The sequence below is a fragment of the Heptranchias perlo genome, chromosome 25, assembly GCF_035084215.1.
Source record: "Heptranchias perlo isolate sHepPer1 chromosome 25, sHepPer1.hap1, whole genome shotgun sequence".
In the NCBI taxonomy this organism is placed as follows: Eukaryota; Metazoa; Chordata; class Chondrichthyes; order Hexanchiformes; family Hexanchidae; genus Heptranchias; species Heptranchias perlo.
The window spans coordinates 28,067,967-28,093,611 of record NC_090349.1 but is presented as its reverse complement, the minus strand read 5'-3'; the positions used below and the strand labels follow the sequence as shown (position 1 = coordinate 28,093,611).

The window sequence follows — 25,645 nt, the reverse complement described above, 5'->3', positions numbered from 1 at the left end:
AACTGCAATGCTGTGGGCGTTTTTTAATATTTTAAAAGCTTTCATATACTGAAAAGGGTCCCTTGTAACATTGGTATGGGGCACTGCAGCTGGCTTCTAGCAATAAAGCCTCCATTATGCCCTAGTGGTAGATGAACAAAGAACTTTGTAATTCCTTCTATCCATTGTTCAAATGGTCCCATATGTAAATCATGTGATATTTCTTAACCTTGGTGGCACTGCTGATCCAAAAATGAGCAGTCTGTTTCTGGCAGCCTAGCTAAGGATGGGGATGTTAGTCCCTTCTACCAATCTGAAGTCCAGTGGAATGATTAGTGTTTTACAGAAATGGCGATAGTGTACTTTTATTTAGGGAATCGGTTTGCACTGTCTGCACACTTGCCTTTGTTTTACTGTTTCCACTAACTGAATCTTCAGCACTGAACTATGCCAGACTTGCTCATCACCGACTGCTTAAACACAATCCTCATGTTTTGATAGAGGTTTGCCTGCCATGAAGCTGACTCTGCCTCCAGGTTACTTAATAGGCCAGAGCCCTCCCACCCTGGAGCTGCTTTCCCATTCTGTCACGAATCCATCTCACAGCATGGTTCCGGATCTCCCACGTGGGCCAGAGGAATCTCTCATTGCATGCCTAGGAGTTCTGAACCATGAAGGAGAAATGTTGGTCACATGTATTACACACCACAAGCTTATCTTGATTTTGCAGTCATTGAAGAAAGACGAGAAAAACCCAAATCCCTTGTTAAAAGCTCACCATCGTAGATTACAGTAGCTGTTTGCAGCAGCCAAGTTTGAAAATGAACAGTTCTGAAATTGTTAAATAGTGGCAAATAAGTTGGCGCGATCTGGCAAAACCAGACGATAAAGGTAGTTATGAGGACATTGTATAGAGGTTTAAGTTGCTTGCGCCCCATAATGAAGTTTATTATAATTAAAAAGCTGTGAAATAGTAACTGATCAATTTGCTGGAATGAATTTTTATAGCAGTACTAGTTGATCTTGTGTCATTACTCACTGGTAGACAGGGACCTGGAGTACAGTTGTGATGTTTAACTGTTAATCTGCCACTGCTCAGTACTGACTGTAAACAAATGAATCAAGGAGATCCTGATGTCAGTCATGTAATTGTTGTTGGCGAGGGAAGTTTTCAGATTGATTGTGAATTTCTGGCTCCGGGTCTTACCTCTTCTTTGCAAATCCTAGCTTATTAAAAACACACCACAAATAGCAGCAAATGTTTGCAGCAACCAGATTTGAAGGTGAAAAGTTTTGTTCTCCAACAATGTCTGAGAAAGCAGTAAACATTTTACTTCCTTTCCTTATATTGAAGATGATCTTTTGCATTCCTTTGATAATTACTTGGAAAGAATTGTACTGTCATAAATCTTAGTTTTCTTCTTGTTTGGCGAAGCTTGCTGGTCCTTTTCTCAAGAGTCAAATGAATTGGGTTAAAGAATAACCCAGAAAAAGCTCAACAGTCAGTTGAAACTAATTGTACCTCATGGTTACAGTTAGGAATCATTTCTTAACATTAGTATGTTAAGTACAAGCTTTTCTAAAGCAGAACAGTTGTCCTTGTAGAAAACAGTCTGTTGCAGTTGCAGGGTGAACTTTGAAATAATTTTATTTATTTGCACTGCTGATTGTGGGGCTGCTCATTGATAACCTATTGTTTTGAGAAAAGTTATTCCGAGGGACTGGATGATGCGATGGCTCAACATACTTACCTTTGCAATCCACGTTAAAATCCAGTCAGGACTGATGGGGAATGTCTTCTCTGACTTCAAGGCTCCTGCATAAAATGATTGTCCAGCTTGAATCCAGTTCCTAATGTGTGTGGACTTGTAGCAAAAAACTGACCACAATTTTGTGCTTAGCTGGCAACTTCGTTTAGTCCAAAAGGATGGCTAGTGTGGCAAGTGGAAAAATCCTCCTTGGTACAATGAGGGTGTCCTTCTGTGATAGTGGTTGAGGTAGAGTAGCTTTATTCTGAGCTGTGCATGACGTGGAAAAACTTGATGTTGACACCGGATGCTTGAAATGGCAGTGTTCTATTCCCCCATCCTGATTAGCACAACAATTCACTGAGAAATGGGTTATCATCTAGTTGTAAGCAGAATTATTTTTCCTTTGAGAACATGACAGCAATCTGTTAATACTGAACGATTTTTATGTTAATTACAATGATGTTTTTCGGTTCATTTGGCTTTTTAAGCAAAAGTAGTGATGCATCTGAATATGTTCAATTGGTTTATTCTGAGCTACTAGTATAGGTGTCTATATGGAAAACTATTAACTTCCCTGTTTTTTTGATTTGCATTCTTGTCTAAAGTGTGACTTATCTTGATATCTGAACATATGATCCTGCTTGGGTTACAACAAAGTCATGCTCATGTGCTTTGGATGTATTCCATCCAAGGTTGGTAATCCCCGTTTCATTATATCAACACAACACAAACACAACACAACTTAACAACATAAGAAATAGGAGCAGGCGTAGGCCATACTTCCCCTCGAGCCTGCTCTGTCATTCAATCAGATCATGGCTAATCGTCTTCACTTTCCCGCCGGATCCCCGTATTGTGTTGATTCCCCTAGAGTCCAAAAATCTATCGATCTCAGCCTTGAATATACTCGACGAATGAGCATCCACAGCCCTCTGGGGTAGAGAATTCCAAAAATTCACAACCCTCTGAGTAAAGAAATTTCTCCTCATCACAGTCCTAAATGGCCGACCATTTATCCTGAGACTATGCCCCCTAGTTCTAGACTCTCCAGCCATGGGGAACATCCTCTCGGCATCTACCCTGTCAAGCTCTCTCAGAATCTTTTATGTTTCAATGAGATCGCCTCTCATTCTTCTAAACTCCAGAGGGTATAGGCCCATTCTACTCAATCTCTCCTCATAGGACAACACTCTCATCCCAGGAATCAATCTAGTGCACCTTTGTTGCACTGCCTCTAAGGCAAGTATATCCTTCCTTAGGTAAGGAGACCAAAACCATACACACTACTCCAGGTGTAGTCTCACCAAAGCCCTGTACAAATGCAGCAAGATCCCCTTACTCTTAACCTCCAATCCCCTTGCAATTAAGGCCAACATACCATTTGCCTCCCTAATTGTGTGCTGTACCTACATGCTAACTTTCTGTGTTTCATGTACAAGGACACCCATATCCCTCTGAACACCAACATTTAATAGTTTTTCACCATTTAAAAAATATTCTGTTCTTCTATTCTTCCTACCCAAAGTGAATAACCTCCATCTGCCACCTTCTTGCCCACTCACTTAACCTGTCTATATCCCTTGGCAGACTCTGTGTTCTCCTCACAACTTACTTCCTCCACCTAGCTTTGTATCGTCAGTAAACTTGGATACATTACACTCGGTCCCTTCATCTAAGTCATTAATATAGATTGTAAGTGGCTGAGGCCCAAGCACCGATCCTTGTGGCACCCCACTAATAACAGCCTGCTAACCTGAAAATGATCCGTTTATTCCCACTCTGTTTTCTGTATGTTAATCAATCCTCTTTCCATGTTAATATATTACCCCCCAACCCCATGAACCCTTATCTTGTATAACAACTTTTTGTGTGGCACCTTATCGAATGCCTTTTGAAAATCCAAATATACTACATCCGCTGGTTCCCCTTTATCTACCCTGCTAGTTACATCCTCAAAGAACTCTAATAAATTTGTCAAACACTATTTCCCTTTCACAAAACCATGTTGACTCTGCCTAATCATATGATTTTCTAAGTGCCCTGTTACTACATCCTTAATAATGGATTCCAGCATTTTCCTGACGACTGATGTCAGGCTAACTGGCCTGTTGTTCCCTGTTTTCTCTCTCCTTTCTTGAATAGCGGGGTTACATTTGCTACCTTCCAATCCACTGAGACCGTTCTAGAATCTAGGGAGTTTTGGAAGATCACAACCAATGCATCCACTATCTCTGCAACCACCTCTTTTAGAACCCTAGGATGTAGGCTATCAGGTCCAAGGAATTTGTCAGCTTTTAGTGCCATTAATTTCTCCAGTACATTTTCTTTACTAATTAATTACTTTAAGACCCTCATTCTCATTACCCCCTTGGTTCCCCACTATTTCTGGTATGTTTTTTGTGTCTTCTACTGTGAAGACAGATACAAAATATTTGATTAACATCTCTGCCATTTCCTTATTCCCCATTATAATTTCTCTTGTCTCAGCCTCTACTTTTGCTACTCTTTTCCTTTTTACAGACTTGTAGAAGTTCTTACAATCTGTTTTCATATTTGCGCAGCCTGTGTAAAGATTAAAGTCCCCCACGATTATCGCATTGCCTTTGTTACCCTCATTCAGTTTTCTCCCTCTTTTTATCAATTTTTTTGGTCATCCTTTGCTGGTTTCTAAAGCTCTCCTAATAATCAGGCTTATGACTCTTCTTGGCAACATTATAGGCCTCTTTTAATCTAATACTATCCTTAACTTCTTTTGTTAGCCATTGATGGATCACTTTTCCTGTGGCGTTTTTATTTCTCAATGGAATGTATCTTTGTTGAGAATTATGAATTATTTCTTTAAATGTTCGCCATTGCTTATCGACCACCATATCTTTTAATCTAATTTCCCAATCTACCTTAGCCAACTCGACCCTCACACCTATGTAATTGGCTTTGTTTAAGTTTAAGACTCTAGTTTCGGACTTAAGTACATCACTCTCGAACTCAATGTGAAATTCTATCACATTATGATCACTCTTCCCCAGAGGATCCCTTACTATGAGATTACTAATTGACCCTGTCGCATTACACAAGATAAGATCTAAAATAGCCTGTTCCCTGATTGGTTCCACGACGTATTGTTCTAGGAAATTATCTCTAATACATTCCATGAACTCGTCCTCCAAACTAGTTTTGCCAATTTGACTTGTCCAGTCTATATAAAGATTAAAGTCCCCCACGATTATTGCATTACCTTTGTTACAAGCTCCTCTTATTTCATGATTAATACTCTGTCAAACAGTATAAGTACTGTTAGGGGGCCCATAAACTACTCCCATCAATGTTTTCTGCTCCCTGTTATTTCTTATCTCCGCCCATGCTGATTCTATTTCCTGATCTTCCGAGCCAAGATCCTTTCTCACTACTGTCTTTATGTCATCCTTTATTATCAGGGCTACTCCCCCTGCTTTTCCATTTTATCTGTCTTTTCGAAAAGTCAAGTACCCTGGAAGATAGATTATGAAAATAAATTAGCAAAAAATATAAAAACAGATAGCAAGAGTTTCTATAGTTATATAAAAAGAAAAAGGGTGGCTAAGGCAAACGTAGGTCCCTTAGAGGATGAGACCGGGAAATTAATGGTGGGAAACATGGAAATGGCAAAAATGCTGAACAAATATTTTGTTTCAGTCTTTACGGTCGAGGACACTAAGAATATCCCAACACTGGACAAACAGGGGGCTCGAGGGGGGGAGAAGCTAAATACGATTAAAATCACTAAGGAATTGGTACTCAGTAAAATAATGGGACTCAAGGCGGATAAATCCCCTGGACCTGATGGCTTACATCCGAGGGTCTTGAGGGAAGAGGCAGCAGGGATTGTGGATGATTTGGTAATAATTTTCCAAAATTCTCTGGACTTGGCAAAGATCCCGGCAGATTGGAAAACTGCTAATGTAACACCCTTATTTAAAAAGGGTAGTAGGCAGAAGGCTGGAAATTATAGACCAGTTAGCCTAACATCTGTGGTGGGTAAAATTTTGGAGTCTATTGTTAAGGAGACAGTAGCGGAACATTTGGATAAACATAATTTAATAGGACAAAGTCAGCATGGCTTTACGAAGGGGAAGTCATGTCTGACAAATTTGCTTGAGTTCTTTGAGGACATAACGTGCAGGGTGGATAAAGGGGAACCAGTGGACGTAGTGTATTTGGACTTCCAGAAGGCATTCGACAAGGTGCCACATAAAAGATTATTGCTCAAGATAAAGAATCACTGGATTGGGGGTAATATTCTGGCATGGGTGGAGGATTGGTTATCTAACAGGAAGCAGAGAGTTGGGATAAATGGTACATTCTCGGACTGGCAACCAGTAGCCAGTGGTGTTCCGCAGGGGTCGGTGCTGGGTCCCCAACTCTTTACAATCTATATTAATGATTTGGAGGAGGGGACCGAGTGTAACATATCAAAGTTTGCGGATGATACAAAGATGGGAGGGAAAGTGGAGAGTGAGGAGGACATAAAAAACCTACTAGGGGATATAGACAGGCTGGGTGAGTGGGCGGAGATTTGGCAGATGCAATACAATATTGGAAAATGTGAGGTTATGCACTTTGGCAGGAAAAATCAGAGAGCAAATCATTATCTTAAAGGCGAGAAACTGGAAAGTACTGCAGTACAAAGGGATCTGGGGGTCCTAGTGCAAGAAGATCAAAAAGTTATGATGTGGAGATGCCGGTGATCGTTCACCTGAGGAAGGAGGTAGCCTCCGAAAGCTTGTGAATTTAAAATAAAATTGCTGGACTATAACTTGGTGTTGTAAAATTGTTTACAATCAAAAAGTTAGTATGCAGGTGCAGCAGGTGATCAAGAAGGCCAACTGAATGTTGGCTTTTATTGCTCGGGGGATAGAATATAAAAACAGGGAGGTATTGCTGCAGTTATATAAGGTATTGGTGAGACCGCACCTGGAATACTGCATACAGTTTTGGTCTCCATACTTAAGAAAAGACATACTTGCTCTCGAGGCAGTACAAAGAAGGTTCACTCGGTTAATCCTGGGGATGAGGGGGCGGACATATGAGGAGAGGTTGAGTAGATTGGGACTCTACTCATTGGAGTTCAGAAGAATGAGAGGCGATCTTATTGAAACATATAAGATTGTGAAGGGGCTTGATCGGGTGGATGCAGTAAGGATGTTCCCAAGGATGGGTGAAACTAGAACTAGGGGGCATAATCTTAGAATAAGGGGCTGCTCTTTCAAAACTGAGGTGAGGAGAAACTTCTTCACTCAGAGGGTGGTAGGTCTGTGGAATTTGCTGCCCCAGGAAGCTGTGGAAGCTACATCATTAAATAAATTTAAAACAGAAATAGACAGTTTCCTAGAAGTAAAGGGAATTCGGGGTTACGGGGAGCGGGCAGGAAATTGGACATGAATTTAGATTTGAGGTTAGGATCAGATCAGCCATGAACTTATTGAATGGCAGATCAGGCTCGAGGGGCCGATTGGCCTACTCCTGCTCCTATTTCTTATGTTCTTATATTTAGTTCCCAACCTTGGTCACCTTGTAACCGTCTCAATAATAGCTACTAGATGAAACCCATTTAACTCTATCTGTGCCATTAATTCATCTATTTTGTTATGAATGCTTTGTACATTCAGATAAAGTGCCTTTAATTTTAACTTTTTACTATTTTTCCCTGATTTGACCTTATTCACTGATGTACTATTACCATTAAACTCTCTGTCCCTTCCTGTCACACTCTGCTTATCTTTACCCAAATTGCTACACTGCTGTATGACCTTGACTTTTCTCTTTAGATGTATAACTTTCCTCTCACCTGAACCCTCCACCCCCCCCCCCCTTTTTTTAAATTTAAAGCCCTATCTACAGCCCTCATTATTTGATTCACCAGGACACTGGTCCCAGCCCGTTTAAGTGGAGCCCATCCCAATGGAACGGCTCCCTCTTTCCCCATTACTGGTGCCAGTGCCCCATGAATCAAAACCCCTGTCACCCACACTACCCTTTGAGCCACGCATTTAACTCTCTGATCTGTTTGTCCCAATGCCAATTTGTGCGTGGCTCAGGTAGTAATCCAGAGATTATTACCTTTTGAGGTTCTGCTTATTAATTTAGACCTTAGCACTTCAAACTCCTTCAGCAGAATCTCATTCCTAGTTCTACTATGTCGTTCGCTCCTACGTGGACCACAACAACTGGATCCTCCCCCTCATACTCCAAGTTCTTTTCCAGCCGCAGGGCGATATTCTTAACCCTGGCACCGGGCAGGCCACAAAGCCTTCGGGACTCCTGGTCGTGGCTGCAGGGAACAGTATCTAGCCTCCTGACTCTATTGTCCCCTACCACTACCACGTTCTTTTTTGGTCTCCTGTACTACGGTGCTGTGGTCAGTTTGCCCATCCTCCCTGCGGTCTTTGATCTCATCCACACAGATAGCAGGTACCTTGTACCTGTTGGGCAAGGTCAAAGACTGAGGCTCCTCCATCACTGCATCCTGGGTCCCCATACCTGCCTGACTCGCAGTCACATCCTCCTGTCCCTGACCACTCACCAAATCTAAACTACCACCTAACCTAAGGGGTGTGACTGCCTCCTGGATCAGTGTCCAGATAACTCTTTTCTCCCCCCCCCCCTCCCCCCCCACCCCCGACATGATGCATGGCAATGTCTGCACTTCGGACTTCAGCTCAAGAATTCTGAGCCGATGTTCCCCGAGCTGCAGACACTTACTGCAGATGTGGTTGCTCAGGATCTCACTGGTCTCCACCAACTCCCACATGCTGCAGTTACAACACACCATCTCTCTCTAACCTTGTTTTATATATTTAATTAGTTAATGTTTTTATTCACTCAATATTTTTAGTTTTATTAACTATTTTATCTAGTTTAAGTTATTGATTTAATAAAGTAATAGTTATAGTTTCCCAGCTCTTAGTTTAAACCACTGCCCTAGCTTAGAGAGCAAAAAAAAGGAAATACTCACCAACAAATCACCTACCTGCTGTCCTGTGATGCCACACCTTGATTATTTTCTCTCTCTCTCTCTCTCTCACTCTCCCCGCTGCTGCTCCTTTACACCGGTGGCCGTTGGGGGGGATTCCCCTGCTTTCTCTGGGCTGCGGCGCTCTCTCTCTCTCTCTCTCTCTCTCTCTCTCTGCTGCTCCTTTACACCAGGTCACTGGGGAGATTCCCTCTCTTTTTCTCTCTCTCTCTCCACACTCCGCCCCCCCACCCACCCCCCCCCCCCACCCACCCACCCCTGCTGCTCCTTTATACTGGGGGGGCATTCCCGCACGTGCTCTCTCCACTGCTTCTTTGTACCAGGCCGCGGTGGGGGGGGGGTGGGTGATTCCCGTGCTTTCTCTGGGCTGCCCCCTCTCTCTCTGCTGCTCCTTTATACCGGGCAACAGGGGGGATTCCCCTGATTTTATTGTATGAATTACGTAGTTTAAATAGTAAAGAAAGTCCTTTTTCACTTGGGCTTCTGTTAAAATAAACTGTTGTTCAACTATACAAAAGCCTGTAAACGGTTTTCTGGTTTTAAGCTATACAATTTCTTAAACTGCAGTTTTATCCTGGAAATGATTCCATAATGTTTGTTCTTGTATCTTGATTAAGCTTCTTAACTCACGCTCTAAAATTATGTATGTGTTTTCAGCATCCAACAGATGTGGACTACAGAGTGATGGCTACCTTCACTGAGTTTTTCACAACCCTTCTAGGGTTTGTCAATTTCAGACTCTACCAGAGCCTCAATCTTCTTTATCCTCCAAAGGTAGATTAGATTTCCAGTAACTAAATTTAACATCCTTCAAAGTGTCCGAGATGGTTTGAAACTTCAAGTTTATAAGATTTGTTCTGCACCGTTTGTGAACAATCTGGGTCAGATTATGCATGAACCAGTTTTCCTTCTTCAAATTTCCTTCTGCTGTATATTTTATGCTGTCTTTGTTTTGTAGGCCTAGTATGATAGAGGTATATTTAGGACTGCACAAACATCTGTTATATCATTGTGTATCACCAAGAGTACAAAGTACTTTTATTCTGTCTGTTTCAATAGTTTGAAGCCCATAAAGGTAATGCTCTTTCTGAGTGAACGATTCAACTATTGTAAAATAATAAAAAATAAAACTGTTCACAAAAAAAAATGAATTGGAGATTTTAATAGGTCAATAAATATTTGATCTAGTTATCTAGAACAGCTCAAGTCTTGCTTGTGACTTTTCATGTGTGGAGTGGCAGTCCACTTACTATACTGTTCATAATGAATGTACATGGTATTGGACTAGGTCCTCTTCGAGCTGGTACAAGCACATGGTGTGACTGTGTTTTTCTAATTTTGTGCCCTTTACCAGAATAAACCCTTTTGGAATGTTAATTATAGTTGTAATGTTTGCCAGGTATACATGGTATTCCACATCAATTGATATATTTTTAGCCAGGTTTCCCTGGCTGAGAAGGCTGGTGAGTAATCATCCAGCAAGTCTCTTCCAGCACTACCTTTACGTTGGCTGCTGGTAGACAAATGAATGTGTGGCCTGGGAGCAAAGGGACTCTCCTTATGGGAAATTGCTTGCTACTTTGTCAGTAACATCCCCACCTGCACAGCGAGATTTGATAACCTACCATGTGGGGAATCTTGAGCACGAAGCAGCATTCTGCTGCTTTGTGGAACAATCCTTTGGAACACTCTGCCTGATCTGGTTTAGGAAAAGTGCTTTCTTTTCACGTTGAACACTGTTGGATAGCACATACAAATACTGTTCTGTTGGAACATGATGCATTTCTTTCAGCCCCCTTGCTGTTCTATTGTTGGATGTGTGCACATTCCTCTCCTTATGCAAAATGTTCTTGTTTCACTTACATTTGTGACCTTTTGAGTTATGAGCTGACAACATTCATGAATTAAAATTAGTAATATTCCCTTGCTGATATTTGTTGATCAGGACATATGCTGTTTGAAATGTTTTCCTTAACTACAAATCAGTTCTGATTTTTTTTTTATGAGCAAACGCTATAGTGGCAGAAACTTTTTAACTAATAAGATTTTATTTCATAAAAATACCATCTTTGGAGAAGTTGATAATCAAATTTACACACCTGCTAAATCAGTTTTGATCCAAAATACTGGAAAGAACTTAATTTGATAGATTTTGGAAATATGGAAGCTATCTTCTATAATTTATAGACTATCTGAACCCAGTGTAAAAGTTTGCTTAAAAAAAACTTATTTTTGACTTCAAAATATGTTCAGTCATCACAAAGATCCAGTAACATTAAAGGTCAGATTAAATGAGCTGAAGAAGGAAATAAATCAGATCTGGCTAATCAAAATACAGAAACCCTATCTCAGTTTGGGGAATTAATCACTACAGTACAAAATTATGCAAAAAAGAACTCATCATTGAAATAAAATAAAGCTAATGTTTACAAACTGGGAAAATATCATAAAATGTGTGCGCTACAAAACAATGTAATCAATTACCTTTAATTAGCAGCGCTGTAAATGTGATCTGTTCCATATATGTTAGCGGGTACTTGACATTTTTACTGCCCTATAGTATCCCATAAATGTGACTGGTTTGTGCGTGCAACAGCATTCATTCTTTTAATTGTAGAATTTGCCCATAAAACAATAAATTCCTTTTTTGTGGTAGTTAATGGTTTTATTATGCCTGTGTATGTGTTCGTATTTTTAGTAGTAATATTTGGTACTTTACAGACTGCAGTCCATGTTGTATCTACCATTGTGATTCCATGATTCATTAAAGATTTGTGGTCAGAAAAGTCTGAAGGATTCATATCTTTTATATGTTTGGCACAATTAACTATATTGTAAATTTATCTTCAGCTTGAAAACAAACCAGAAGAAAATGAGCTGAAGCAAGACGACGAAGAGAAGTATGCAATGGACTCGGAAAGTTATATGGAGGTAAGTGGCGAACCTGACTGAGGTCTAACCTTAAATTTTTTTGTCACATTATTCACTGTACTGATTTGAGTTTTATAATCTTTGTAGAAACTGGCTGCCTTGAGTGCAAGTTTAGCTCGTGTGGTTTCTTCAAATGAAGATGATGTGATGCCTGATGAATTCCCTGCTGATGGAGTAAGTCTTAAATTGTATTGCTCGCCATTATTGAGCAGCATTTTTTTCACAGTAAGAAGGGAACGTTCTTTTTCCTTTGTTGCTCAACTTAGATTTTCAGGGTTTTTTTGCAGTCAATTTGACTGCTGCTTCACTATATTTTTATATGATGAAAGGAAAATTAGGCAGCTTGGTGCAAACAGAACTGCTCCACGAGTGACAAGAACTGTCCCATCACTTCTATAGTTGTAGCACAGACTCCTTTGCATCAGTACAGACAAAATATATTTATATTTGGGCTAATTGTCACTTTATTGTGTAGGCGACGTACAAAATGGAAAATATAGGACCATTGCTTTGTTGAAGTTCCTCTGGAGACCATCACCCAACAGTGATTCTTGCTATCACTCTAAATTATCAGAATGCATCCTTACCAAGTACACCAGTCACATGCTGAAAGAAAAATACTATATCAGCCATAAAATATGCATGTAACATTCATAGTGCATTGAACATAGAATTCAATCAGTTTGAAGTTATTCTGTTTGAGAATCTTTCCCCTCTAGCTTTCCAAGAGTTCTATTCATTTGCATGGGTCCTAAGTTTAATTAAAGAGAACACTGCTGACTTTTAAATGCATTAAATTGTATAGGTTCATGACAAAATTGCTTTCATTTTAACTTCCCAGGAGAGCATGGAAGTACAAATGGAAGGAAAAGTTAGTTTAAGATTTAGAAAACAGATTTTCAAAACTTGTGTGCTTACTGGTGTTCACGTTCACCGTTGAGAGTTGCACATGAATAGCGGCTGCTTAGCTAAGGAACCATAAGAGCCAGAAGTCAAACCTTCAGGAGAGGAGGGAGGGAAAGTTCAAGAAAAATTAAAAAAAAGTACTGTTTAATTTCCCCAGGGCATAAAAATATAATACAATAGTGCACAAACAAGCATGCCTACTCCAAAAATAGTACTTAAAAATAAAATTGCCGTTTTATTGCCAGATACCATTTACATGTACCAGATGTGATCTTGTGACATTTTGAATGATTTACAAAACCACCTAGATTGGCCTCTTTTCCAAGATGATTTTTAGGAGCATCCACCTTTTAGTTTGTTTTTGTGCACTGAACCAGATTGTTTATTAAAATCTTTTTTCAGCAAGTGTTTAACCTTCCCTTAGGTTTATTCTATTAGCGCTCCCTTCCCTAGTAACAACCTGAAGATGCCTAAATAATATGAATGCAAAGTAGATGTCAGATTTTGCTGCCCGGTTGAAGTGTTAACAACAGAAGGTAAAATATTGTTTTCAAAATTAGTTGTGCCGTGGGGTAATGATTTATACCACAAATCTGTTAACAGTGAAATGCAGAGTGGTACTTTGATGTCTACACAGACTTTAGGGTATCTGAATAAGCTCTTTGATATTTAAAGTATAAAAACTAAGTTGATGCTTAGAATTCTAATGGTGTATGTATATCTGGTATAAACATAATATTTACTAGGTTACATACACAACTCGTTTGTGGCAGTTACTGGTGTGTTATGAGGTTATCCTCAGCAGCAAAATAAATAAGGTACCCAGGAATGACTTCTGTAATTTGTTCAGGAAAACGCAGAGCTGCTTGAAGAGAGGCAAAAAGAGCAACAAATATTAGAAAAACAGAAGAAATTGTTTGAGGGGATGAAGTTTTTCTTGAACAGAGAAGTACCACGGGAATCACTGGCATTTGTTATAAGGTACGTATACCAGGTTGTGTTATGGGTAAACAACTTTTTAATCCCTCGCCATCGTTACTGATGGTGTCGACACCTTGCTGGGGTATAGTTCAACAAGCGCTATGTACCCACTGGTACGTCACACAGGTGGCAATTATTCATTTGCTTTTGGCAGGCTGTCTGACCGTGCGTCCAAGCCCAATCCTGTTCTCGGCCAACGCCTGCGTATGCACACTTCCACCTGTATTGCTGGATAGCGATCGTGAGTGGGAACCCTAGCTGACTTTTTTCACCTCTCTACGCCCCACCTTGCACACTGAGGCCAATTGTAGCACTCTACAGCTGCCCCAGCTGAGGCATCAAACCTGGTATCTTCCTGGTTTTGTACGGCTCTGTTATTTGTGTGATAAACTTGCTGATTCGTTGAAGTTGTTGTCTGCAACAGTGATTAAATGTGACTTTTTTTACTAATTTAAATACTATTATACTTTTTTTTTTGTCCCTTCCTTTTGAGTTGAGTTTTGCTACGGTATAGTTCCACAATCTGGCCATTTTCATATGAGCCCAGACTCTGAATGTTGACGGTTTAATTGATTATATAGGGTATCATAACCTAGCCCAATCCTGTTCTTGCGCAATATTCACAAATACACAATTTGCAGCAGGGGTCACTGGATAGCAGCGTGCAGTGGGAACTGTGGCTGACATTTCTTTCCTTTCGTACTTGTTTGTTCAAGAGAACTCTGTTTTAGGGGGAAAAAATATATTTTCTAAACTGAACAAAAACATTTTTTTTATCAATTGCTTTTTTAGGTGCTTTGGAGGCAAGGTATCGTGGGATAAGTCACTTTGTATAGGTGCTGTTTATCCTGTTACAGATGAAACCATTACTCACCAGATAGTGGACAGGCCAAATCTTGATAAACAGTTTATCAATAGGTACGTTTTTATATGAAATTAAATTTTCAGTTGAATATGAGTTATATTTTTTCACCGGTGGCAAATATTCTATTTCCATTAAACCTGAGAGTGCACAATTCACTCTGTATCCTCCACATGCTATAGGAGTAGAGCCTAGCTTGAAAGGTTCATGAAACAAAAAGCAAAATACTCTAGATGTTGGAAATCTGAAATAAAAACAATTCCTGATCATGGCACTTTGTTGCACTTTCCGGCAATAGGGCATGTTAACCTGTACCATTTTTGCCTTCCTAGAAACCAGTCACAGAACTAAGATATTGGCTGCATGCCAAAGCTCTCCCAAGTTTAGAGAAAGTTCCTTCTCGCCCTTAAACCCCCTCCCCCAAAATAACAATAAATGATGCTGGCTTAGGTTCCTTATTCATGGACTGGTGAAGCAGAACTTCATTAGAAAGCAATTATTACGCTATCTTGGGACAATTTTACTCATTATTTTAACTGAGATTTAATCTTTCTGTTTAAATTGTAATGCAGACTACATTTATTCTGACGAAAGGTCTTCGACCTGAATTGGTAACTCTGTTTCTTTCTCCACAGATGCTGCCTGACTTGCTGAGCTTCTCCAGCATTTTCTGTTTTCATTTCAGATTTCCAGCATCCGCACTATTTTGCTTTTGATTTATTGTACTCTTGCTGATCTCTCAGCATAAATTGTTATTATCCTTGGACTGGCAGGGTAATTTACTCAGTAGTTTGACAGTGTGAAATGTCTAAATTTTGACAAATAAATTCTTGCTTGTGGTATTAGAAGTGAAGAAAAATATAACAAGAATACTATCTGCTTGCCTAACCTGTAACATTCATATAATGAGCTAAGTGTCATGAAAAATGACTGTTTCCATCAACAGCTTTTAAGATGATCCAAACAATTTATTAAGTCATTTCCCTCTCTTTATGTTGCCATATCTGCTGCTTTTCACCGCCATCCTTGAAACAGGTAGTTATTGTGTGGCATTCATGGTGACTATGTATATCAGCCAGCAACAGTATTATGACTGCTGGGTACCATAGCTGAGATTCTCTTTCTAATAAGTTTCCCTTTCCTTTTCTCCTTTTCAGTAAGACATTTCAGCTAGTGTACTCACCTGAAAATAGCAGAACTTGCATACCAAGGAGTGGAATTCATGTCAGTTGGATTGGGATTCAAATCTGTGCTCCCACTATTTCATTCTGGCATTCTGGCATTACAAGTGATGAGATGCTCTGAAACAAGCCATTTTAAAAAAAAATGAGTGTGCAGAATCTCTTTATTTGCCTGCTTTCTTTTTCGGCTACAGAACTATAACTAACTAAAAATCTACATGTATTTGTCCACTGCTGAAAATTATTTTTAACATTGCTCAGCTCTTTTTTTTGTAACTTACAGGTATTATATCCAGCCCCAGTGGGTCTTTGACTGTGTTAATGGCAAAACGCTGCTTCCTGTCGAAGATTATTTTCTAGGAGTGACTTTACCACCTCATCTCTCTCCATTTGTGGAAGAGAAAGATGGGGACTACATTCCACCAGAGAAACTCAAACTCTTGGCCATTCAGAGAGGCGAGAGTACATGTAAGCTGGTTGACTCATTAATTTATGTGTAATTCATTTTCAAATATCCTCTCTGAGCATTATTAACAGTACCCTGATTGTCTGCTTAAGATAGAAACAGATCTTTGTGCTTTTATACATCTTGCCTGACATTCAGTCTTGGATGAGCCACAGTTTTCTCCACGTAAACATTGGGAAGACCAAAGCAATTGTCTTCAGCCCCCGGCACAAACTCCATACCACCGATTCCATCCTCCTCCCCAGCCACCATCTCTGGTCAAACCAGATTGCTCGCAACGTCCACATTCTATTTAACCCCACGCTGAGTTTCCAACCCCAAATCCTATCCATCACAAAGACTGCCTATTTCCACCTCCATAACATTGCCCGCCTCTATCCCACCTCAGCTCATCTGCTGATGAAACTCATCCATGCCTTAGTCACCTCCAGACCCGACTATTCCAATGCTTTTCTGGCTGGTCTCCCTCTACGCTCTGTAAACTTTAGCTGATCCAGAATTCTGCTGCCCATTCTCTACCATGCATTCAAGTCCTGCTTACCCATTACTCCTGCCCTTGCTAACCTACATTGGCTCTGTCACCCAGTGCCTCCAATTTAAAATTCTCATCCTTGTTTTCAAATCTTCTCCATCCCCAGAACTCTCCACTCCTCCAACACTGGCCTCGGACTCTATAATACTCTCCCTAAACTCTAACCTCCCTCTCCTCCTTTATGACCCTCCTTATAACCTACTTCTGTGACCAAGCTTTTGGTCTCTCCTCCTAATATCTCCTCCTTTGGCTCAACGTCCATTTTTGCAGGATTATGCTTCTGTGAAGCGCCTTGGACGATTTTCTGTCTCCTGATTGAATAACTCTGCTAGTATTGTGCTTTGGCTAACCAAGAAAAGAATTAGTGGGGTTAATTAGATTAAAAGAGAAAGAGTGGTAATTTAGGAGGAAATGGCAGGGTTACGGTAGGAAAAAATGAGAGCACAACAAGTGATTTGGAATCAACAAGGCAAGGGATTTTTTAAAAGTGTTTAACTTACCTGATGTGACTACAAGTTAAGTGTTTAAAATGTTAAATATTGCCACTGAATACCTCTTCACAAATATCAGCACTTTTCTTAAAAAGCGGAATTAAGTAATCAACCTTTTGTGAGCATGCATAGAAGACAGGATACAATTACAGCAACAATGTGTACGCCTATTATGTAACTTACTCTGATCACTGATATCATAAAACTTGCGTTTCTCATGTTGCATTTATTACAGATGAATGCGAAACTCAATCCGAAGAGGAGGAGGAAGAGGATGCCGAAGAATCTGAGGATGAAGATATGGATGAAATAGAAAAACAAGATGAGGAAAGACTGAAGAATATGGAGACTCAGAAGGTGAAAGGCAAAGTGAGTTCCAGTAGAAACGGCTTTTATTTAAATTTGTGTAAAATTCAGTGTTTCATTATGCCATGATGATATGTGCATTTAAAAAAAGAATGTACGTATAAAATTGGTGCAATTCAGAATCTTTCTGAATGTCTTTTCAAAGTGTTGATCTGTGCATTGATTATTTGTGAGTGCCAAAATTTAACAGGGCATTTGATATTTTCTTTTGGTTACTGAATCAGTGATACTGTTTCCACAGAAACTGAATGTGAAGGTAACTGCAGGGACCGTGAAGGTGGAGAACAAAACCCAGGCATCCCAACGAGAACAAGCCGAGGAAAAGCGCCTAGCTATCATGATGATGAAGAAGAAGGAGAAGTATTTGTACAATAAAATCATGTTTGGCAAGAAGAGAAAAGTTCGTGAGGTTTGTGTTTCATTCAGTTCTTCTTATTTCTGTTATCTAAAATGCTCCACGGGTCTGTATTTTAAGTGCTGGAGCACTTGTTTTTTAAATGAGTTGTATAGTAATTTTACAAATCTTCTGGATTTTCTTAAATAGAACCCTTCCATTATCTTTTTAAGACTTAAAAGCCTAGTTCCTGTTTCCTTACAAATTGGAGGGGGGGGGGGGGGTCACACTGAGAATGAAACTGTCACAGGGTAATTAAGTTTACTTGAAGTGTTGAGGGTTAATAAGTTTTTTTTAAATTATAAAATGTTATTTTTTTGTTTCAATCCTTCAATTTATATGTCTGCTATTTTGTCTACTTTTGGTCACCCAATGAAAGGGACACATTCAGGTCATAGTGAGTCCAAGAAGACCCTCGAAGATTGGGGATGGGGAGCTTATAAAGCTATACAAGATATTAAATTCTATCAATAGGCTAAATCCTGAGCACTAGAAGATGAAGACAGGACAATAGAACAAGGGAGCACAAGCTAGAACTAAAAGGCCTGTTTAGCTGAAACTGCTCCGTACCAACACTGAACTAATATGCGAATGTGCTGTAAGTCACTTCCTTTTGAGGCTGACTAGCTCATTTTCCTTCTCCGCACTGCCTCCAAGCTTGAATGTCTTCCTGGTGTACGTTGACTGGAGAGCACTGCGTACAGAATAATTGGGAGCAAGTTAAAAATGTGACCTTATTGAGCAGGCCAGTCAAAAACCAAGAGATTTATCAATCTTCTCAACAGTGAATTTGAGTTGCAACTTTTAACCCTAATATTCTATTTAAATTCAGTTGAAAGCCTTTGTAACTGCTTCAGCTCAGGAGTTAAACATTTTCCACAATATGTACTAGATGCTGTTTGACCTTCATGTAACCTTTTGTAACATAATACCTGAAGTTTATTTTTGCATAAAGTATTTTTATACAGTTATAAAAAAGCATCAGGCCCACATTCCCATTGAAAATAATCGAAATTCCTAGAATTCTTAAGCAAGAAGGGCCCAACTAGTGGGAATAAAACAGTCTTTCAAATTGATTATGTTCAATTCGCATTCCTTCTCTCCCTTCCCTCCGTCCCAAAATATGACTTTTATGTGGCTACTTTCAGCTTGAAGATTTTGTTGCATCTAATGCTGGTGTCACTCAGAGTTGATAGCTGGGATGAGAGATACTGACAGTTGCTTTTTCTATAGGATAACTGCCGGTCTCCAAGTACACCACTTAATAGCATAAACTGACAAAAAGGTTTGTAGTGTAGTGGGCAGAAGGTTTGAATAAAGGGCAGCCCAGGGGATCAACATGATTTCTAGATTATGATGTGAAATCTTCCATTATTCTTACCAAATTACCATTTATGTGGTGGATTATTTGAATTGTTATCCTATTAACTAGTTGAAGACTTGTTTTTTAGCACCATTATTACACCATTCAAACTGCATCTTATCTACCCTCTCTACAGACAAACAAGTTGGCAGCTAAGAGGAAGGCTCATGATGACATGCTTAAAGCTGAGAAAAAGAAGAGCAAGAAAATGAAATCACAATAAAATATTGAAAACCATTGTACGTCTGAAGATTTAAACTGAATTCCGATAAGTGGACAGTACGGATTCCATGTACGGTGATAGTACGGTATCTTGAAGCCTTTCAACGCCCTCTTAGGCAGTCTCATTGTGAGCTGGATTCCATGAGTTACCATCTAGCCAAATAGAAAAAATCCTAACTGTAAAAAGTTATTTAAGACTTTGCTGCAAGATTACTTGCTCTACGCAAGATTGAAGTGTTGTCCTTACAGGGCCTGCCTTATGCTTATGGATTTCTTGTCCTATTACATAAACTCTATTCTACTATTTTTAAAATCTGAGTGTGCCATTTTGGCATTGTAAACCTATCATAAGCAGAACAATCTCAGTCTGCAGAAATATGTAGTACATTGCGTGCAGCTTGCACTGAAGAATGGGAAAAGTCAAAAGTGGAATCATAAATGTATTTAAAAACGAGGTGTGATCTGACTGTTAATGTTGCACTTTTTGTAATTGCAAATTTATTTCTTGTACAGTCAGCAGTTTAAAAGATTTCAGGTCTCCACTTAATTTGAAACCTTTTCTCTTATTGACACTTTTTAAAATTGAAGTCAAACTAGCCAAATAAACCAGTAACTATTAAAATTATAGCCATTAAAAAGCTTGAAATAAACTACACAATGGAGACAACAAACAGCCTATTGCAGGTGAGCTGAAATTTCACTTACTGCCCTTTATGTAAATAACAATGATCAGGGTATCAAGATCCTAGGAATTAAAGTACCTTTTTTTAATCTGCAAAGAAACAGCATCATGTATAAAAAGACACTGCCTGCCAACTTGTTTTTTTTTTTACAGAAATGCCATGACACTTTTTTGGCTTCCAATTTTATTGAATCTTTCCATAGTGTTAGCCAATATACTTTTTTTTTAATCTATTTTTTGTGCTGATTGAGGCAAGGAATGTCAGTACTGGAAAATGGAACAGTTTTTTCATTTCAAGTATTTGGTGTCAGCAATGAGCACTTCCAGTTGCATTGTCATACTCTCTCCACTCTACCACCCTTACTGTGTCAGTCTAAATATTTCCATTTCTCCCACTAACTCCTTTTGTAACTGCTGTGCAAAATTGCCAATTCCATGCCATTTGGGTTGTTTTGTGCTGTAGCTGCTCAGAGTTGGGCTGTGACTACCCGTGTTCATTTCATATAGTTCCCTTGCATCCAACAGAGAAGGAAACCTTCATTCAGTCTCATCTAGATTAAAACACAGGTTCCAAAGAGAATACATGTGCCCAAAATAGTGTGGAGTCTGGACTCCAAGCATTAGACACTGATTTTGAATGGCACTGTCCATTGATATTTGTGTTTGAGCTTCTCCTGGAGTCCAGATACACAAGTAACAGATTTGGGCCCATAATCTGGACTGCTGGAGGTTTCTGACAAACTTTGCATACAAATCTTTGATTTTTATGCATTGATTTCTGTGTTGCTCAAAGGAGCACCCTGTCATCCCATGGTCATAAGAAATAGGAACAGGAATAGGCCATACAGCTCCTCAAGCCTGCTCCGCTATTCAATAACATCATGGCTGATCTTCGACCTCATGGGGTCCAAACATCTATCGATCTCAGCCTTGAATATACAACTGAGTATCCACAGCCCTCTGGCCTAGAGAATTCACGACCCTCATCTCGGTCCTAAATGTCCAACCCCTTAGCCTCAGGGTACGGCCCCTAGTTCTAGACTCTCCAGCCAGGTGCAACATCCTTTCGGCATCTACCCTGTCAAGCCCTCGAAGCAATGTTATATGTTTCAATGACATCACCTCTCATTCTTCTAAACTCCAGAGAGTATGGGCCCATTCAACTCAATCTTTCCTCATAGGACAACCTTCTCATCCCAGGAATCAATCTAGTGCACCTTTGTTGCACTGTCTCTAAGGCAAGTATAACCTTCCTTAGGTAAGGAGACCAAAACTGCACACAGTACTCTAGCTGTGGTCTCACCAAAGCCCTGTACAATTGTAGCAAGACTTCTTCACTCTTGTACTCCAACCCCCTTGCAATAAAGGCCAAATTAACATTTGCCTTCCTAATTGCTTGCTGTACCTGCATGTTAACTTTGTGTTTCGTGTACAAAGACACCCAAATCCCTCTGAACACCAACATTTAATAGTTTCTCACCATTTGAAAAGATTCTGTGTTTCTATTTTTCTTACCAAAGTGAATAATTTCACATTTCTCCACATTATACTTCATCTGTCATCTTATCTACTCACTTAACCTGTCTATGTTCCTTTGCGTCCTCCTCACAGCTTACTTTCCCACCTAGCTTTGTATCGCCAGCAAACTAGGATACATTACACTCAGTCCTTTCATCTAAGCCATTAATATAGATTGTAAATAGCTGAGGCCCAAGCACCGATCCCTGCAGCACCCCACTAATTACAACCTGCCAACCCGAAAATGACCTGTTTATTCCTACTTTCTGTTTTCTGTCCGTTAACCAATCCTCTGTCTATGCCAACATATTACCCCCAATCCAATGAGCTGTAACCTTGTGTAACAACCTCTTGCGTGGCACCTTATTGAATGCCTTTTGGAAATCCAAATATACTACATCCACTGATTTCTCCCTTATCTAAGCTGCTAGTTACACCCTCAAAAAAACTAATAGGGAAATCGTGTTTGACAAATCTATCATAAGGATTGCTCTTCCCCAGAGGATCCTTTACTATAAGATTACTAATTAATCCTGTCTCATTACACAATACTAGATCTAAAATAGCCTGTTCCCTGGTTGGTTTCTTGACATACTGTTCTAGAAAACTGTCTCAGATGTATTCCGTGAACTTGTCCTCCAAACTACATTTGCCAATTTGATTTGCCCAGTTTATATGAAGATTAAAGTCCCCCATGATTATTACATTACCCTTGTTACATGCTTCTCTAATTTCCTGATTTATACTCTGTCCAACAGTATAACTACTGTTAGGGGGCCTGTAAACAACTTCCACTAGTGCTTTCTGCCCCTTGTTATTTCTTAGCTCCACCCATTCTGATTTTACATCCTGATTTTGTGAGTTAAGATCTTTCTCACTACTGTCTTTATCTCTTTTATTAGTAGGGCTAACTGCCCCCCCCCCCCCCCAAAACCCTTTTCCATTTTGCCTATCTTTTCTAACAGTCAAGTACCTTGAAATATTTAGTTCCCAACCTTGGTCACCTTGCAACCATGCCTGTGTTGGCTACCACATCAAACCCTTTTATCTCTACTTGTGCCATTAATTCATCTGTCTTGTTATGAATGCTTTGTGCATTCAGATACAGTGCCTTCAATTTTAATTTTTTCCTTTTTTGTTTCCCTGCTGTGACCATAGTTACTAATGCCCTATTATCTTTGTTAAACTCTCTGTCCCTTCCTGACACACTGCTTGTTTTTACTCAAATCACTACTCTGCTCTACAGCCTTGACTTCTTTTTAGACTGATAAAATTGCCCTTACCTGAATCCTCCCCCCCCCCCCCCCCCCAGTTATTTGTTTAAACCCCTATCAACCGCCCTAATTATTTGACTCGCCAGGACGCTGGTCCCAGACAAGTTTAAGTGGAGCCTATCCCAACGGAACAGCTCCCTCTTTCCCCAGTACTGGTGCCAGTGCCCCATGAATCATAACCCCTGCTTCCCACGCCACTCTTTCAGCCATGCAGTTAACTCTCTGATCTGTTTGTGCCTATGCTAATTTGCACGTGGCTCAGGTAGTAATCCGGAGATTCTTACCTTTTGAGGTTCTGCTTTTTAATTTGGACCCTAGCTCCTCAAACTCCTCAGCAGAGCCTCATTCCTAGTTTTACCTATGTTGTTGGTTCCAACATGGACCACGACAACTGAATTCTCTCCTCCTCGTGCTCCACGTTCTTTTCCAGCCGCGAGGAGATATCCCTAACCCTGGCATCGGGCAGGCAACTCAGCCTTCAGGATTCCCGGTCGTGGCTGCAGAGAACAGTATCCCCCTGACTACTATCCACTACCACATTCCTTTTTACTTTCCCCCCCCCCCCCACTTGAATGGTGTCCTGTACCACGATGTCGTGGTCAAATTGCCCATCAGTCTTTGATCTCATCCATGCAGGTAGCAAGTAGCTCATACTTGGACAAAGTCAAAGGCTGAGTCTCCTCCATCACTGCATCCTGGGTCCCCATACCTGCCTGACTCGCAGTCACATCCTCCTGTCCCTGACCACTGACCAAATCTAAACGACTGCCTAACCAAAGGGGTGTGACTGCCTCCTTCATCAAAGTGTCCAGATAACTCTTCCCCCTCTCTGATACATCACAACATTTGCAGCTCTGACTGCAGCTCAACAACTCTGAGCCAAAGTTCCTACGTTGCGGCCACTTATGCAGATGTGGTTGCTCAGGATCTCGCTGGTCTCCAACAACTCCCACATATTGCAGTTATGACACACCATCCCTATCTAGTCTTGTTTTATATTTTTAATTAATCAAAGTATTTATGTAATTAATTGACTTTTTATTTTTTAAACTAATTAATTTACTTTAAACTAGTTTCCTGCTCTTTTTAACTTTAGTTTTTAGGCTTTTTAACTAAAACCTACGGACTAACCACAAATAACACTAAACACAATAACCACTAAAAACACTCACCAATAAACCAAACACTTACACTGACTTACCCTCAGCATTGATCTGTGATGTCACTTTTTGTCTTTTTTTATTTTCATCGCTCAGGTCCTCTCTCACCGTTCCTTTTATTGATCCTCAGGTCCTCTCTCACCGTTCCTTTTATTGATCCTTCAGTTCTGCGCTCACCGTTCCTTTTATTGATCCTTGGGTCTGCTCTCGCTGCTCCTTTTATTGATCCTTCAGGTCTGCTCTCACCGTTCCTTTTATTGATCCTCAGGTCTGCTCTCGCCACTCCTTGTATTGATCCTTCAGGTCTGCTCTCACCGTTCCTTTTATTGATCCTCAGGTCTGCTCTCGCCACTCCTTGTATTGATCATTCAGGTCTGCTCTCACCGTTCCTTTTATTGATCCTCAGGTCTGCTCTCGCCACTCCTTGTATTGATCATTCAGGTCTGCTCTCACCGATCCTTTTATTGATCATTCAGGTCTGCTCTCGCCACTCCTTTTATTGATCCTCAGGTCTGCTCTCGCCGCTCCTTTTATTGATCCTCAGGTCTGCTCTCGCCGCTCCTTTTATTGATCAGATAGTTATAGTCATATTTGCTTAGTCTACAATTACTTATATTTAGAGATATTGGCTGTGATTTTCCTCCCATTCACTTAGAAGCTGGTGATTCTCAAACTTTTAAGTCTTACACATAATATGAATAAGATCTGTTGGGTTTTTATTGGAGATTGTTGGAGAGGGAAGAGATCTCTAACACAGAAATAACGAAATTTACTCTGGTTCCACGAGAATGTACCTTCATCTGGTTTTCAGTTCTGTCAACCAAAAGAGGCTAGAAGTGCAAGTTTAAGTGCTAGGGTTCTAGATCTTACAGCCCTTGCATTCACTTGTTTGCTGGACTTTTGAATGTTTTTGTTGAGAGGTTGTGAGCACACATGGTGGGGGGAGGTGGGGGTTGAGAGGTTGTGAGCACGCATGGTGGGGGGAGGGGGGGTTGAGAGGTTGTGAGCACGCATGGTGGGGGGAGGGGGGGTTGAGAGGTTGTGAGCACGCATGGTGGGGGGAGGGGGGGTTGAGAGGTTGTGAGCACGCATGGTGGGGGGAGGGGGGGTTGAGAGGTTGTGAGCACGCATGGTGGGGGGAGGGGGGGTTGAGAGGTTGTGAGCACGCATGGTGGGGGGAGGGGGGGTTGAGAGGTTGTGAGCACGCATGGTGGGGGGAGGGGGGGTTGAGAGGTTGTGAGCACGCATGGTGGGGGGAGGGGGGGGTTGAGAGGTTGTGAGCACGCATGGTGGGGGGAGGGGGGTTGAGAGGTTGTGAGCACGCATGGTGGGGGGAGGGGGGGTTGAGAGGTTGTGAGCACGCATGGTGGGGGGAGGGGGGGGTTGAGAGGTTGTGAGCACGCATGGTGGGGGGAGGGGGGGGTTGAGAGGTTGTGAGCACGCATGGTGGGGGGAGGGGGGGGTTGAGAGGTTGTGAGCACGCATGGTGGGGGGAGGGGGGGTTGAGAGGTTGTGAGCACGCATGGTGGCGGGGGGAGGCTATGGCTCCAAAGTACTGTTTTTTGGGGAGAGGGGAG

At 40.7% G+C, this 25,645-nt stretch overlaps 1 protein-coding gene across 2 annotated transcripts in view; it reads left to right on the top strand.

The window, feature by feature from the left end:
* The window catches only part of pes (pescadillo), a 40,648-nt gene extending 20,760 nt beyond the window's left edge, over positions 1–19,888 (top strand). The window contains exons 7-15 of one of the 2 annotated variants that reach the window (XM_068005886.1): positions 9,397–9,513; positions 11,590–11,670; positions 11,758–11,844; positions 13,427–13,557; positions 14,350–14,475; positions 15,884–16,068; positions 17,325–17,458; positions 17,697–17,864; positions 19,349–19,888. In XM_068005886.1, the coding sequence (XP_067861987.1) occupies positions 9,397–9,513; positions 11,590–11,670; positions 11,758–11,844; positions 13,427–13,557; positions 14,350–14,475; positions 15,884–16,068; positions 17,325–17,458; positions 17,697–17,864; positions 19,349–19,435 (1,116 nt within the window). In that variant the 3' untranslated portion in view covers positions 19,436–19,888. The remainder of the gene's footprint in view (positions 1–9,396; positions 9,514–11,589; positions 11,671–11,757; positions 11,845–13,426; positions 13,558–14,349; positions 14,476–15,883; positions 16,069–17,324; positions 17,459–17,696; positions 17,865–19,348) is intronic. The other variant, XM_068005888.1, reaches the window with a different exon arrangement.
* The last annotated feature ends 5,757 nt before the right edge of the window (positions 19,889–25,645 follow it).